Source organism: Leptodactylus fuscus, chromosome 3 (genome assembly GCF_031893055.1).
Source record: "Leptodactylus fuscus isolate aLepFus1 chromosome 3, aLepFus1.hap2, whole genome shotgun sequence".
In the NCBI taxonomy this organism is placed as follows: Eukaryota; Metazoa; Chordata; class Amphibia; order Anura; family Leptodactylidae; genus Leptodactylus; species Leptodactylus fuscus.
The window spans coordinates 123,183,749-123,199,485 of record NC_134267.1 but is presented as its reverse complement, the minus strand read 5'-3'; the positions used below and the strand labels follow the sequence as shown (position 1 = coordinate 123,199,485).

The 15,737-nt window shown below is 40.8% G+C and overlaps 2 protein-coding genes across 2 annotated transcripts in view; one reads left to right on the top strand and one right to left on the bottom strand.

The window, feature by feature from the left end:
- SNAP91 (synaptosome associated protein 91) overlaps positions 1-15,737 on the bottom strand; it is a 113,443-nt gene that overhangs the window by 41,593 nt on the left and 56,113 nt on the right. Inside the window, exons 7-13 of the mRNA XM_075268275.1 lie at positions 13,587-13,698; positions 13,343-13,449; positions 13,138-13,179; positions 4,378-4,445; positions 2,268-2,273; positions 1,788-1,809; positions 856-965 (exon numbers count right to left, since the gene is read on the bottom strand). Of these exons, the coding sequence (XP_075124376.1) occupies positions 856-965; positions 1,788-1,809; positions 2,268-2,273; positions 4,378-4,445; positions 13,138-13,179; positions 13,343-13,449; positions 13,587-13,698 (467 nt within the window). The remainder of the gene's footprint in view (positions 1-855; positions 966-1,787; positions 1,810-2,267; positions 2,274-4,377; positions 4,446-13,137; positions 13,180-13,342; positions 13,450-13,586; positions 13,699-15,737) is intronic.
- LOC142197741 (cytochrome P450 3A9-like) overlaps positions 9,940-15,737 on the top strand; it is a 198,093-nt gene continuing 192,295 nt past the window's right edge. Inside the window, 1 exon segment of the mRNA XM_075268259.1 lies at positions 9,940-9,955. The gene's annotated coding sequence lies outside the window, so the exon portion shown is untranslated.

Sequence of the window (15,737 nt, the reverse complement as noted above, 5' to 3'; positions counted from 1 at the left end):
TTTTTTTTAATTCTTCACCTTCCCCCAGTCTATTTTTTTTTTCTCTTCATGGACAACCACTTGTCCATGACATCTAGGGAGAGCTTCAGAGGAATCTGACAAAGAGTTCCCAAAGAGGCTTTTTATGGACCCCTGACATCCCGAAGCAACTTCCTGCAACCTCCCACTTGTGAGGTCATAATATTTAATTGATCCATATACCAAGCCCTGGCTATTCATATAGTCATCAATTCATTCCCAGAAGTGGTGACATTTGGGAATAACAGCCACCACTTAGTTACTAATTCAATGGACGACAATGGAAATAGCAAAAGGGACTGAGAAGTGGATACAAATTTGAGGTACTGTACACAGGGGACACTAATATACTTCATATATATTGGCTGACAAATTGCAGCCAACTCCTCTGCAACACTTTTGGCAACAATTGGCAGATGTCTGATTACTGTGCACCTGTGTGTCCATCACATGACCATGGACTGAATTTTATACTAGAAGTAACAGAATGAATGACAACAAGCAGAGATCTAGAAAAGTGTAAAGAGTCAATACTGCACTGAAAGCGGCCAACCCCTTTAAGTATTAGGAGCACATTCTTTCCGAGTTTACACTACAGTACAGACTTTACCACAATTTTGAAATTACTGAAAGGGGACTTTCATGGCAATGATGGATAGGCTTATCCTAAAATAAGACTTAGGCTAAAATAAGTGTATTTCACACAAGCCATTGTTATTATTGCGAGGATAATGCCTAAACCTTAAGAAGAGTGAACAAATTAAGTTTTCTAGAGGTATGAAATGCTCTAATATGTTAAACATGCCAGGATACATTGCAACTAAATCTAAGACTTACCAAATGGGAGATGCAGCACTTGCAGTAGCAAAAAGGTCAACAGGAGGAGAGGTGTCTACAGTCTTTGATGGTGTTGTGTTTGGAGATGTGACTGTGGTAGCAGGGGAAGACTACAACACAAAAACATGAATAAACACATAATAGCTATGTCTTGCAGAGTGAAATGGCAATTGCACTATTTCTCCTCCTGCTAGCAAGGTGTGTGTTTTGTAGGGTTGGCCAAATTAAAAGTGTTGTCCATAATAACATAACCCTTTAAGGGTATGTTCACACGGCAGAAAATGGATTCCCCATGCGGCAGCTAGCCGCAATGGAATGTCAATGCAGTGCACCAGCATCCCGTCACGGCATGCTACTCCAGATTAGGCCTGAATGAATGGGCCTAATCGGGAGGGAGTTTCACGTCGCGGATGCTGCAGCTGAGTCAGCCGCGGAATTCACGGCAACATAGGGCATCTCGCTTCTTTTTTCCGCTACTAGCTAGCGGAAAAAAAAGCAGCGAGCCGCTCCCATTGAAGTCAATGGGAGCAGTTGTGGCAGGCAGATTTTGAGGCGGATCAAAATCTGCTGCCAAAAAACTCAGTGTGAGCTAGCCCTAACAACAACTGTCTAGTAGAATGTGTAAGACTATAGACAGACTTGAAAAAACTGACTTTTACAATAATAAGTGTAAAGCTTTGTTCTCACTGCCATCACATAATTCCATGCAGCAATTTTTTTCTGTTACTAAGGACACTAAAACAAAACCCACCCCCATCAGGCACCAGGGATGTGTATTGAATGATAGGTCTGGCACTATATCCTAGTTTCCGTTATGAACAAAGATCATGACACAAATGTGAATATAGCCTAACGTACAAAATGTGTGTCTTCTAAGCAACTACAGATCACAAAGGATGCTGGTTAAGACAAACTGAGCCATATTAAATTACCTTGCCTAGTGGCGATCCAGAGCTAAAAATCACAAATATACACATCATTAGTTTCAATATTATATATAACATTCTCTTTCTAGTAGCTGTATGGTATAGGTTATGTGAATTAAACCCCAATTTATTCATGTAATTAGTAAAATACAATGGGAACAATATCAGATACAAAATGACAGGAAAATATATATAAAAAAGTCCCTCAAAATGTTGAGAGATATTAAAAAGACTTTACTGTCCACAGTAAAAGAAGTCTGGTTAGTACAGTACTGTACTATGGAGGACCACAACTGTCCACTGTGTGAATATAGGACTTTAGAAATGGAGCAAAAACGTGCATTGATACAGCTGTTCCTTCAATTATCACAACAGATTGCAGTGTAACCCCCAGATCTTTAAAGGTCTAGTAAATTGAATAAAATGGGCTTGCTAAAAATGGACATAATGTTAATGTAAACACAAATGCAAGTGCTATACACTTACCCTTCACTGTATGATCCGTATACAAAGAAATGGGGGGGGGGAAGGACAGGAAAAGATTAGCTCCGCACAGTACCACAAAAAAAAAAAAAAAAAAAAAAAAAAAAAAAAAAAAAAAACACACAACATGGGTGAATTTACTTTTGTTTCACTCAAAACTTAACCCAAAGTAAACAGGAGTATGAAGCTCCAATTTTTTTTTAAGACGTGCACACATTGGTTAGTAAGGTTGCTCCATCTTTTGGCTGCTTGTGTGCCAGAAAATAAAATCTACACCTTCTATGAGCAGGCAATAACTTATAGCAATCATGCTGTTATTGTTTATATAACATTTTTTACTTAAAACTTATTTTTTAAGAATATTTGGTGATTTTGTTTTAAACTTTTCCCAAAAAAAAAAAAAAAATATCCTAAAAACCTTGTAACTCCAACTTTCACCATTAAACCTAAAACAAAAACATTCTGTGACTTCCTGTTTCCTATAGAATGACCATTGGCATGATCTAGACCAGAGGTTCTCAAACTTATTTTATCTACCGCCCACTTCGAGAATTAATTATTTTCTAGCGCCCCACCAAATTTTTTTACTTGACTACATCTTAAGAATCACAATCGCAGTCATTATGTTAATAATTAAATTATGTGTGTCATGTGAAAATAAGACTTTCTGATGAGGGTAATGTAAAACACCATTTTGTAATATTAGGAGAACTTTTATTCATGTTATTAAAACAAACATTTTAATTTTAAAACTAATCTAATGTGAAGGATGAATTTGATGATTTTTAACAAGTTTGTTAATATCAGGCTCGAATTTACTCAAAAACAGCTGTAAGTCACCGCGTTCGGTAATCTGCAACCGATTTCTCTTTTTAGTTAGCAACATTGCCACTAAATCCACGTTCACACAAATACGATGATGGGAATGCTATCAAAAATCGTTGAACGATGGACCACAATCCAGGGTACAATTGCGGGATTGGCTTGAAGCTTGATCTGCCTTCTAAGCTGCCTAAAAATCTTCTTTCTTCCTGTTTGCTCGCATCAATTATCCCCGCCCCCAAATTAGCGTGTAGCTCCGCCCACCACATAGCGTGATCCTATGGGATGACTGAAGGGCCTGTGATGTCATCAAAAGGTCCTGTAGACTTGGATTTACCTTGTACGGAGTTTCCTAAAGGACCTGGCTCCTCTGCCCACTAGCAGCCTGCTCTATACAGGTATAATAAAGCTTTATCCTAGTGAACAGAGAGACCAGGTCCTTTAGCCCAGTAGGATTTAGACTGCTTTATATAAGAAAGCAGCACTTATTCCACACACACCCCCTCTATCTCACAGAAGGGAACTAGGTGATGTGTATGTGATGTGTATGTGTGGTGCAGACACAGGCTGGCTCCGTACACTCAGCCCCCCCCCTCTCTTCCCCCCACACAGCAGGGAGCTACGTCATGTGGCTCCCTCAGCAATGAGCAGGGGGCCAGGTGCTAGTGTCCATAATGAAGTGAATAAAGTAAGATAGTGGACAAACAAAGCAGTTTTGCTGAAGCAGTGTATTTAGGAAAAGTCTTAAATCCACATTAACAAGCAGTATAGAGAGAATCATTGTTATGATACCACCCCTTTAAATTAGCCGTCGCCCCCCTAAACCGCTTCAACGCCCCCCAATCTTCTCTGTGCCCTTTACTGCCCCCCTATAGGCCTCCAGCGCCCACAAGGGGGCGTTATTGCCCACTTTGAGAAAGACTGATCTAGACACAGTGGTCTAGAGCAGACCCTATTCACTTGTATGGGAGAGTTTTCTGGGCATGTGACCTAGGCAGAGGTAAATCGTGCAGAGAGGGAGGTGTAGATAAGCTGTAAAATCATCTATTGAGACCAGTGATTCTGGGTCTTATCTACATATGTGCGATTTGTGTTGATTTCTTGTTTGATTAGTTCTTTGTATTGTAACAAAAATTTCAAAAAAATTCGTAATGTTAAAGAAAAAAATAAGGGCTGTGGCTGTGTACAGCAATGATGTGGCCATGTGATCAGGCCTAGAGGTAGTCTATGGGCACTTGGCTGAAATTTCCTAGGAGCTACTTAGGCTATAAACAAAGTGAGAGATACAAACCTATTGCCTTTCTTCCCTTCCAAGGTGTTTAGATGTTGCTCCAATGTTTCCATAAGACTGCTTGGTGCCTAAGCAACAAATTACACGTATTAGATAAATTCAAAGGACAAAACAACATTATCTGCAATTCCACTACAGGCAGTTTTTGTAGCTGCAAAAGGTCATTTTAGAAGCAATATTGATAAAGTTCTCAATGATTAGACAACACAAAAAGTAGAAGTCATGAAGACACACAAGCAGAAACCACTCATAGGTGAACCCCCTATTGAAAGCAATCGCATGCAAACCAAGAACAATTAAAGGGGCTTTTCACAATCTTAAAAATTGAAAAGTTGATAAAAATAAATAGAAAACAAAAATATAACTCACTTGTTCAATTCCCTTGACGCCCTGAGAGTCTAGGTTTACTTTCCTCGAGCTAGGACGCCTGCTGCAGTAATTGGTGAATGAACGTAACTATCACTATACGGAGGTGAACAGAAACTGGGGAGGACTGCAGGAGCACTGGTGTGATGTTTATAATCATGTAATGTATGAAAAACATTGTTATTCTTAAAAGCTGAATGCTAGATATAGTTGCTTATGTTTGAAACTGGTATAATTATATAAAAGATAACGCCTGCATCCAGGATGGGTGCAAGAAAAACCAACTGCTTGGCTTACTGCCAGAACACAGCTCCCCAAGGTTACCACACAGGAGCGGGAGTAGCTGGCTATATATGGAACTGCTTAAGTTTTTTCTGTTTGATTGACATGTACTATACCAATCAGGAATGAATATGAAAACTTACATTGTTGTTATCGCTCTTTCTTTCTCTGCTACTATTTAAAGAGGACCTTTCACCATATCTGGGCACAGGCAGTGTTATATACTGCCAGAAAGCTGACAGTGCGCTGAATTCAGCGCACTGTCGGCTTTCCCGATCTGTGCCCGGTGTAAAGCGCTATCGGTCCCGGTACCGTAGCGCTTTACAGTCAGAAGGGCGTTTCTGACCATTAGCCAGAGACGTCCTTCTGCCTCGCGGCGCCAATCGCGCTGTGCTGTGGAGCGGGGAGGAACGCCCCCCTCCCTCTGCTCACACAGCTTGTCCATAGACCAGCATTATCAGGGAGGGAGGGGGGCGTTCCTCCCGGCTCCACAGCACAGCGCGATTGGCGCCGCGAGGCAGAAGGACGTCTCTGGCTAATGGTCAGAAACGCCCTTCTGACTGTAAAGCGCTACGGTACCGGGACCGATAGCGCTTTACACCGGGCACAGATCGGGAAAGCCGACAGTGCGCTGAATTCAGCGCACTGTCAGCTTTCTGGCAGTATATAACACTGCCTGTGCCCAGATATGGTGAAAGGTCCTCTTTAACCCCACGTTGTTTTAATAAAAGCGCATCAGTATTTTCTCAGCTGAGAGAGGAACTAATACCAACATGTAGAGTGGTGTGACTTCTTCACCGCCTGGCACTCAGCCTAATTAATTAGGACGACGACAGTTACCCGGGATTATTGGTCAATTAGTCAAACACAGCTTTGATCTCATCACTGGCAATGTTTATTTTAAGTCAACTTTGCAACTTTTAGCCATTTTTTTTAGCCAATTGCTCAAAACCCCTTTAATCATTAAGGAAAAAAGTGGTTCTTACCATGATAAGAGAAGCAGATATCCTAAAAATGTACTGTAACACTAATTTTATCAAGACTTTAAAAATAAATATAAAACATTGGCATCAAAAGCCATATGAGAGAATATGTCCATAGTATTTTTCTACTACAGTGCTATTTGAGGTCAAGTTCACACATAGTGGTTTAGTGGTGTTCTGTTACATGAGTGTGAATGGTAATGTATAGAATCCTTTCATATCCAGCTTTAGAGAATACTGTGGTTACAGACCCTTCAGCCCTTCAGTAAATCACACAATGCTTAGGATTTAGGTCAGTGCTACATTACTCTTTTATCTCAAGGCCTAGAACATAAAGCAGTGACCAACTTCTTACATATAATCTTTTATGGTGTCTCACCATGGCCTAGCTTTGTAAAAGATTCTATTGATGTCTTCTATTATTTAGCAAGCCAAAAATGTGCTTGGAGTTTGAAGCCTCCAGCATGCAATATAGACAATGAGAAACACATCAAGAAAATCCACAACTTATTGTATTCATATTAAATCATAACTGAACTTTCAGACAACTTTTAATTTTCTGGCAGTATTTGTGTCATTAATAAATTTAGCAATATACTTTATTAACATATTTGGCTCCTTATTGTGAAATCCTGAATTGCTTTACTCTTTCCCTAGTTTCTCTTTTGAGAGCCGAAATCTATACACTGCTTTCACTCGGTACAGAGGAGTGTCTCTTACATAATGTAGGAAAATGGGCTGTGGGAGGTCATTTTATAGTGTTATATCTTGGCCATTATAAAACCAGTGCTTCTTCTGTCATATGAAAGACTTCTCAGCTTTATTATAATATCAAGGCTGCAGTTCTGTGAAGTTTATAATCATTTAATGTATGAAAAACATTGTTATCCTTAAAAGCTGAACGCTAGATATAGTTGCTTATGGTTGAAACTAGTATAATGTTATATGATAAGATGGCGCCTGCATCCAGGCTGGGTGCAAGAAAAACAAATGCTTGGCTTACTGCTAGAAGACAGCTCCCCAAGGTTACCACATAGGACCGGGAGTAGCTGGCTATCTATGGAACTGCTTAAACTTTTTCTGTTTGATTGAGATGTACCATACCAATCAGGAATGAATATGAAAACTTGTGTTGTTGATTTCGCTCTTCATTTCTCTGCTGCTATTTAACCCCCGTGGTCTTGAATAAAAGTACATCAGTATTTCCTTCTTGGTTGAGAGAGGAACTAATACCAACATATAGAGTGGTATGACTTCTTCACCACCTGCCACTCAGCCTAATTAATTAGGACGATGATCGTTACCCAGGATTATTGGTCAATTAGTCATAAATGCGACTATTAGTTCTACCTGTATTTCCAGACATCGCCAGATGAAAACAGTCAGGATTGAAATCGGGTAATATAAATACAGTATGCCAATCCTAACGGTGTTATCAAATGGCAATTTCATTTTGACAGATGGAACTGCAAGCTGAGAATCACATCTTTCATATCACATCAGAAGCAAAGTTCTTTAGCCACATGAAACTGCAAAAATCAGATCAAGTGATGTGGGATGATTGTGCCATACCCTCTGTTCATCAATGTGCCAGTTATCAGTATTTGTCGCCAAATGAGAGGAACAGATTCCTGGGACTAAGAATCCTTAGTTTATGACTCTGGTAGGCCGAAATGTCAGCACTGTTCAACGTTGTATGTCCTTGTGCTTGGCACACAGTGATCCATTCTGGTTTAGAAGTAAATTGGACGTCACATTCTAAGACTGGGATGGCACACAACATCAGAAGTAGTTTGCACAATTCTGGGCTATGAGGCAGACGTTCACCTACAGGTGTTCCACTAACCTCAAGCCAGTGCTCTCAAAGGCTATCCATCTACAGCAAAAAAGACTGGAATGAAGGCTGGAATGGCGGTCTATCTACTTCTGTCATGATTGCTGACTTGGTCTTGGATGAAATAATGGATAGAGATTGGCGTGGAGATCACTTTAGCAACACCAGGAACAGTCCTTAAAGTAATGTCACACCAGTAATACTCCCAGGATTATGGTATGAGGTTGCATTTGTATGGTAGCTGGAACCCTCTAGCCTATATTTCAGATACACTAACAGTGGGGTTTTACATTGATTTGATTTCAACAGGACAAAACCTGAAATGTAATTGGTCAACAATTGCAAAGAGAACTTCCAGCAACCAATTTTGTTGATTTCTATACCAAATTGCATTCATTGTGGTATAATATTCCTCAGACAACCATTAACTCCTCCCCACCACAGGCATTTTTCAATTTCTGACTCTCCATCTTCCCTGGCCAATAACTTTATTTTTCTGTTCACAGAGCAATAATGTTTGCAGAATACATTTGAATATTAAATGGTACCATTATGAAGTATATACTGGAAAGCTGGAATACTGGAAAGCTGAATGAAAAAAAAAGTCGGTATGGTTCTGGGGATACTAAAAAGTTTAACTTTTAAACCCCTTTATTTAAAAAAAAACAAAAAAAAAAAAACACAACTTTTGCAAAATACAAAATTTGACACCCCTGACAAATATATTTTGTACTCGCCTTAAAATCCTTTAATTGTATTCATTGGTGACAACACCATGGGTACAGACCTGGCCACTAGGAGGCTGACACTAGGAAAAGCAAAAGATGTTGGCTCTGCCTCTGGGCAATACCTTATCCACAGGGATTATGTTAATCAGTTTGTACGGCAGCAATAGGAGAGAGACAAGCAAAAAAACACAGAATCAACAACCACTACCACCGTGTTCTGAACCAGAAAACTAACCAAAACAACCGGGGCAAAAACAACCAGAAACAAGGGTGGGATCTGGGTCCCTTCAATGAATACAACAAAAAGATTTCATGTACAGTACAAAAATCAATTTTTATTGCTTATTTCATTGGGAGACACAGCACCAAGGGATGTCCTAAAGCAGTTCCAAGCCATACGAGCACCCTAGCATACAACGGTGTACGCAGAACCGTATGACCAAAGCCAGAATCGGCAAAGGCCAAAGAATGGATCTGGTAAAACTTAGAAAAAGTGTGGATAGAGGCCCAGGTGGCAGCTTTGCAGACCTGGGGGCAGAAGCCAGATACTAATTAGCCCAAGAGGCTCTGACAGCTCCTGAGGAGGGAGCAGTCACAAAGAAAGGTAGCAGCCTATCCATGAGTCAATAGGTCTCCCTGATAGCAGACCAAAATCACAAAGTTCTATGGGCGAGTCCGTGCAGTGCTGTGAATTACGGCCATTACAGACATGTTCTATAAAGTGCGGAACTCGGTTGCGGCCCGGCACACCACAGATAAAATATCCGGTGGTGTAAGAGGCCGCATTGAATATAACGTGTCCGCAAATGATCCACAATTGAAAACCCTCAATTGCGGATCATTTGTGGTTTTAAACTACGGTCGTGTAAGACCAGCATTAGGAGGAGCATAGTGTGCCACTCTCTGCAGGAACCTGGTCTTCTGAAAAAGAATGTAAAGGGCCAAAACCTGCCCCTCAAGGGAAGAAAGACCAAGCCCTTGGTCTACACCAGAATGGAGAAAAGCCAGGATCCTGCGAAGATAAAAGGAGAGTGGAAGCAAATGATGACTCTTACACCACCATACATAGGCCTCCCATTTGCAATGATAGATCTTTGCAGACTGGGTTTTTTGGGCCTTAAGAATGGTCTGGATAGCAGGCACCAAAAACTGTGATGCCTCAGAACTTCTGCTTCAACAGCCATCCAGTAAATGCAGGTGAGATGACAGTGTTCCTTGAGACAGAAGGCCGACTTGCAAAGAAGAGGCCAAGGAGCATCTGCCAGCATAAACATGAGATCCAGGTACCAAACCCGGTGGGGCCAATCTGGAGCCACCACGATGGCTGGAACCCTCGGTCTTGAGTTTCAGAGAACCCCAGAGAGAAGATGAAGAGAAGGAAATTGGTAGAGAAGGCAGAAGCCCAACCAGGGAATCATAAGAGCTATGGCAGCAATGTCCCAAGGGTTTTGGGATCTGGCCAAATAGCAGGGGAGTTTGTGGTTCAGATGGGAGGTGAAGAAGTTGACCTCCGATTTGCCCTACCGGGAGCACAACTGGGAGAAGGGACCACTCACCTGAGTTGAGCTTTTCTTGGCTTAGTCTGCCACCCAATTGTCCACATCTAGAATGTGAACCACTGCTTGAGAAGAACATTTTGTTCCAGCCCTAAGAAGAGAGTGGTAGAGTCAAGTAAGCGACCGCGGAAGAGTTGTCGGTCTGGACTCAGACGTCCTTGGAAGAGACAGGACCAAATGAGACCGGTTTTAAAAAAAAAAAAATATATATATATCCAGCTCACCACATATATCCGTAAATCTGAGTGTTGTGTCCAGGAAGCATGGAAACCTTGTGGACTTCAAGACAAAAAACGAAACTATTTCTTTGGGTAAAAATCCAGCTTCAACCGAGCCACAAGATATTCCAACGAATTTAGTATAAAATTCAATTTTTTATTCAATCCAAAAGATAAAATTGGTCACGAAAGAAGTGAAGACACAGAAACGGTTGGAGGAGGGTGGCTGGCAGTTACAACACCTCTGGGGGAGGAGGTAATTAAGCCTTTACCAAAAAGCCAGCCCTGTTCATTCCAAGAGAAGGAAAGAGTCACGATTTCCTTCTTAGAGGCGGCTTCAGTATTCCACGAATGGATCCAACAGTACTGTGGGTTGCCACTGCTGCATAAGTGGCCACCTTGGTAGAACGACGTGCTGCTTCCAAAGATGCATCACAAAGATACTTGAAAGCATTCAGGATTTGAGAGACGAGCAGCTGGTTGTCCTGGGGGAGGACTCCATTGGAGAGACCCTTCTGGAGTAGTGTGGTCCAGGAAAAGCAGGCCTTGCTGATCCAAGAGGCAGCAAAGGCATGTTGCAGAGTGGAGCCAGCAGCTACAAAAGCCACCTTCACAAAAGGAGTTAGCCATTCTGCCCGAGGGATGACTGAGAGACATGGAGTCTGCTAAAGGCAGAAAAGTAGCCTTGGACAGCCTAGCTATCACAGTGTCCATTGTGGAAGGCTCTGACCACTTGTAAACATACTGCTCTGGAAAGGAAAGAGGACTTCCGTCTTGCCATGGAAGGCAGGGGATGGTCTAGGTGAAGCCATTATTTCTTCAAGATATAGTCAATCATCCCATGGCTGGAGAAGCCAAGAGAAAGGCAGCGACTGTGGCGGAAGGAGATGTCCTCTTGAGAAGTAGGATCCGTATCCTCTGAGATATATAGAGTATCTCTGACCACGCGGATAAGCTCCTGTGTAGCAGTGGATATAGATGTGCCTAGCTGATGCTCTGAGTCAGAGTCAGAGGCGTCGCCAGGAGAAACAGACCATGCAGGGAAAGACAAGGATTTGCTCCTAGAGCTGAAACATTAGTGATGAGGACGCCCAGGGAAGATCCTAGAAGATGCCCACTAAGCAGTGATCTGGGCAGAGAGAGCAGATGGGCTCAGGCTGACCGCATGGTAGTTCCTCATTACAGCAGGCACACGTGGAACACATGGCAACACCAGGAGGTGTCAAGGAGTGAGTTGATTCGTCACTGGAGGAAATGGAAGCAGGTGCCATAAGGGTGAATCAGGGAGGATAGCGTATCAGATCACCAGAGAACGTGCAATTGCTGACAGCTGAAGGAGGCTGCAGAGAGTTTTCACAGGTGCCAAGTTATACAAGGAGCTGGAGAAAAAGGTCCTAGGGAACTGCAGCAACCATCATGGCTGCTAGAAGTCTCTTGCTAGAAGGCCCTTGGTGGAGGGGATTTGGAGAGTTTTTGCATACTCACCCACCTCCTTCACGTGATGCAGGGTCAACTCTTCGGTGGACCTCGCACATGGTAGTGGGGTCACCATCAGTCCAGCCATGATGCAGCAGGGGGGTACGTCTAGTGATGAAGACCCCCTGCACCTGAAAGATAGAGAAAAAAAACAAAACAGGTAAGACAGAAAAGACCTGAGTCAGGTCGTGTCTGCCTACTACAGACACTAGGTTAAAACTGATTAACATAGTGTCTGTGGAAAGGGTATAGCCCATAGGCAGGGCAGAGGCAGAGCTTTTCCTAGTGTCAGACTCCTAGCGGATGTCAGGAATGGGTTAACATGTCTCCCTCTGTGATTTCCATAACTTCAAGACTTTCCTTCTGGTGTTGCAATTTCAATGTTGTGGTGTGAATATTATAAAGTTTATTAATTACATAAATGAAGCCAGAAAATCAGTTGTTCAAATGTTTAGTTACTTATTAAGAGAAAATATTTTGACACTTGTCATTTTGTTTTATAGCAAACAAGTCACTGAAAGTTCTCCTATAATGAGATACAAGGTAATGCAGATTACTAAGAAGTAGATTATCAGAAGTGAATAAAGGCAAGCTGAAAGCAAAGGTATTAAAAACTAAAAGGTAGCGCCTAAATTACCGGCTCGTCGACGATACCATCCTTAAAAAGGAAAAAAAATAAATATATACATATATCGTGATCACTGAAGCTCATCTACCAGAAAGTAATCTAAAAGCAGAATACATTCCCTTTGCCCTACACTCAGTTTAATGAAACTAAGCCACAAGAGCAATTCCTTGGTACTACCAGTGTGCCCTCTAAATCAGCCCTGGTATGTGTTTGTGTGTCTGCGGTAAATAGATTAAGAAATTTATAAAGCAATTCAATTGTGGACAGACAGTCCCAAAAGTACATGGCTGTAAATCTGCCCATAACTGTAATACTAGCCTAATGAATGCTTGGAAATTAATAATGGACAAACTAAGAACTTTAGAGGAGAAGAAGAGCTAGTTTCTAAAAAACACAAATACATCCATAATATTATACTCTCACACAGCAAAACAGTTGCCCTTTTCATCTAAGGTTTTGAGAAATTCACACAAATGCTGCAGAAATAACCACATTTACATTAGAAAAAAAAAAAATCCAGGTCAGAAATTTCTGGAAGAAATCTAATGCATGAAAATGTACTATAAAGCATATCCCTCAGTTCAGAAACCACATTTGAAATATCAGTGAAGGTATAAACCAGTAATTAAATGGTAGGGATTAATTCAATGTATAAGTAACATGAGACTTCATAAGAAAAGGCTTCTCACCTGGGTAAGATCAGGGATGTCACCTTTATCGATACCAACTTGCTGTAACAAAAATTAAACATGTAAGTGTAATTTACTGAAACACACAAGGATTGGAAAGAATCCACGCCCAAACATTATATATAAGACTTTTCAGCAAGTTGTCTGTATAGTAGCCACGTAGAATTAGGCTACTTTATATTAAAGTAGTTTGTTAGCCGCTTACCTCTGCGACTTTCATAAACTCTGAAACTCTTGTCATTCTGGTCAGGAACCGCTTATAAATTTCTAGCGCATCCTTGCATTGGCCTTTCTTCATTTCAAAGAATTTCTCTGATATATAATGAAAAAGATGTACAAAAAAAAAAATATATAATATATATATATATATATATATATATGATATTTTTTCTATAATAGACTTATACGCCACACAATACAATCTTACAATACAAATACTGCATACTCACCCAATAAATTAATGATTCCATCATTATAACAAGCAAACAACTTGATAAGATCTTTAAATAGAAGCATAAAAGCAGCATTTATAACACCATTGGTCAGTTCATTAGGGTGAACCTGCAAACAAAAGAAAAAGCCTCAACATTAGTAAATTACCTAAGTAACAATATCATCTAATACATCAACCACCATACATCTAAAGACCAAGGGACAACTATGCTTAATTTTAGTCTTATTTAATTAATGTACATGAACACAGTCCTCATTTACAACTTTAAGTTTTGTTCGAAAAGCTGGTTACTCAAAGAAAAAAAATAATAAATGTTTAGTGAATACCACCATGTTGTCATTAAAATGGACCTGTCACTACTGAACTAGCAGCACAGGTCAATAGCTCGGTTCAAGTGAATGATACATTTTTTTTTTCTGCTTTCTCAATCTGTGCTTCCATTGCTGAGATATTAGTTTTTACCTGATAGGTCTTTTGTGTGAAGAGAGCAACAGGGACTCCCTTATTACACCAACAGTTCATAAGCCGACCTTCCTGCTATGATCGACAGGGCCCGGCAGAGTACAAGTCAATCATAGCAGGGAGGGAGGGAGGGAGGGATGGAGGGACTGAAAGCCATAGCTCTGGTACAGCGAGTGCAAGAATGATGCCCTTGTTACACCAAACAGCTGATTTGCAGAGCTAGAAAAAAAAATTCTAATATCTCCGCAGCAGGGGTATTGATCAGGAAGCAGGAAAGAGCGTTTTGTGCATGTGAACTGGTGTTGAAGTTAAAGGTGTGCCCCACTGGCACCAACACCAGAACATGTCCTTATGGCCAGCTGCAATGCACAATTACCAAATGCCTTTACATTCAGATCAGTTCAGGTCATTTTATTTTAACAAAAAGCACGCCAGGAGACTGATATGCAAAAATTTATACAGTTAAAACTGTAGTTTCAATAGTTAATTGCAGTGAAAACTTAATTCCCCGGTGGTTGGTGCTGATACTTTTTGGAAGTCAGTTTCAAATAATGAAACTGCAGTTTTAACTACATCTACCTACCAGTCTTCTGATATACCCCTTATAATATTAGGATGGGTGAAATAAAGATTACTTTTTAATCGCCAGGCAGCAGTCGTCTGTATGGGAGAGTCAAAAGAGGTCTAGATCTGCTGCCTAGCATTTATTGCATAACTGTGAGACATCAAATCACAGGCCAATGCAGGAGATTGCAGAAAATCTCTGATGAGACTATAGAAGTACAAAGTCTCACATGAAAACGGAGTAGTGGGCTCTCAGTGTAGGTGCTGGTTAAATTACAGCACACCACACCATAGCTCATGACTGGGATATAATCAATATGGTGGTTCTTTGGTGCAGGTATAGCTAAGGGCGTACTGCTCCTATGTTATTAGGAATTCACACCACGTATATGTTTGTTTGTTATTTTCATCTTCCATCTCTCCACATTTCACCCCCTATATAATAAAAGTTAGGTTTTATTAGGGTCTTCATATTTTACAGTGATCTATTTTAAACCTTGGAGAACTTGTCCCACAGCCCACAAAATTATGCTACATGAACACTTTTAAAAGGAATCGCTCACCAGTATTATTGTCAGACACCGATTCAAGTGTGGTGTCATACTTGGCAACATCCAGTATTTTCCATAAAAAAAAAAAAAAAAAAAATCCCAATTTACCATTTGCAGTGTGACCCGAGCACAGTTATCTTGGAGTCCTTATATACATGAGTGTGTGGCTCCCTCTCTCTATCCACTGCTGATTGACAGATTTCTCCCCCATTATTAATCAAAAAAGCAAGGAAGAAGTCCTAGTGTATTAAAGTGATGAACAATTAATAGATGGTACTGGTGGTATATGCTGAACGGAGGAAGGGAGAGTATGCGTGCTGGAACAAATTATCCCTTTAGCTCAAAATAAGTATCTTTTACATCAAGGACTTGATGTGACATTAATGCGACTCTATAAGGGAAGACTAGTGCCTCACATTTACCTCTCTCAATTGTTGCCTAGGAGTGCTCCCTGCTTTTCCCATACAATGGCCATTTGCTTAATGGAGTTGAGTTAGAACTGCATACTGCTCTAAAGCTTTGTTTTATGGTTACAATATGCATGCATCTATAGAGTGGTGTCTGAATTA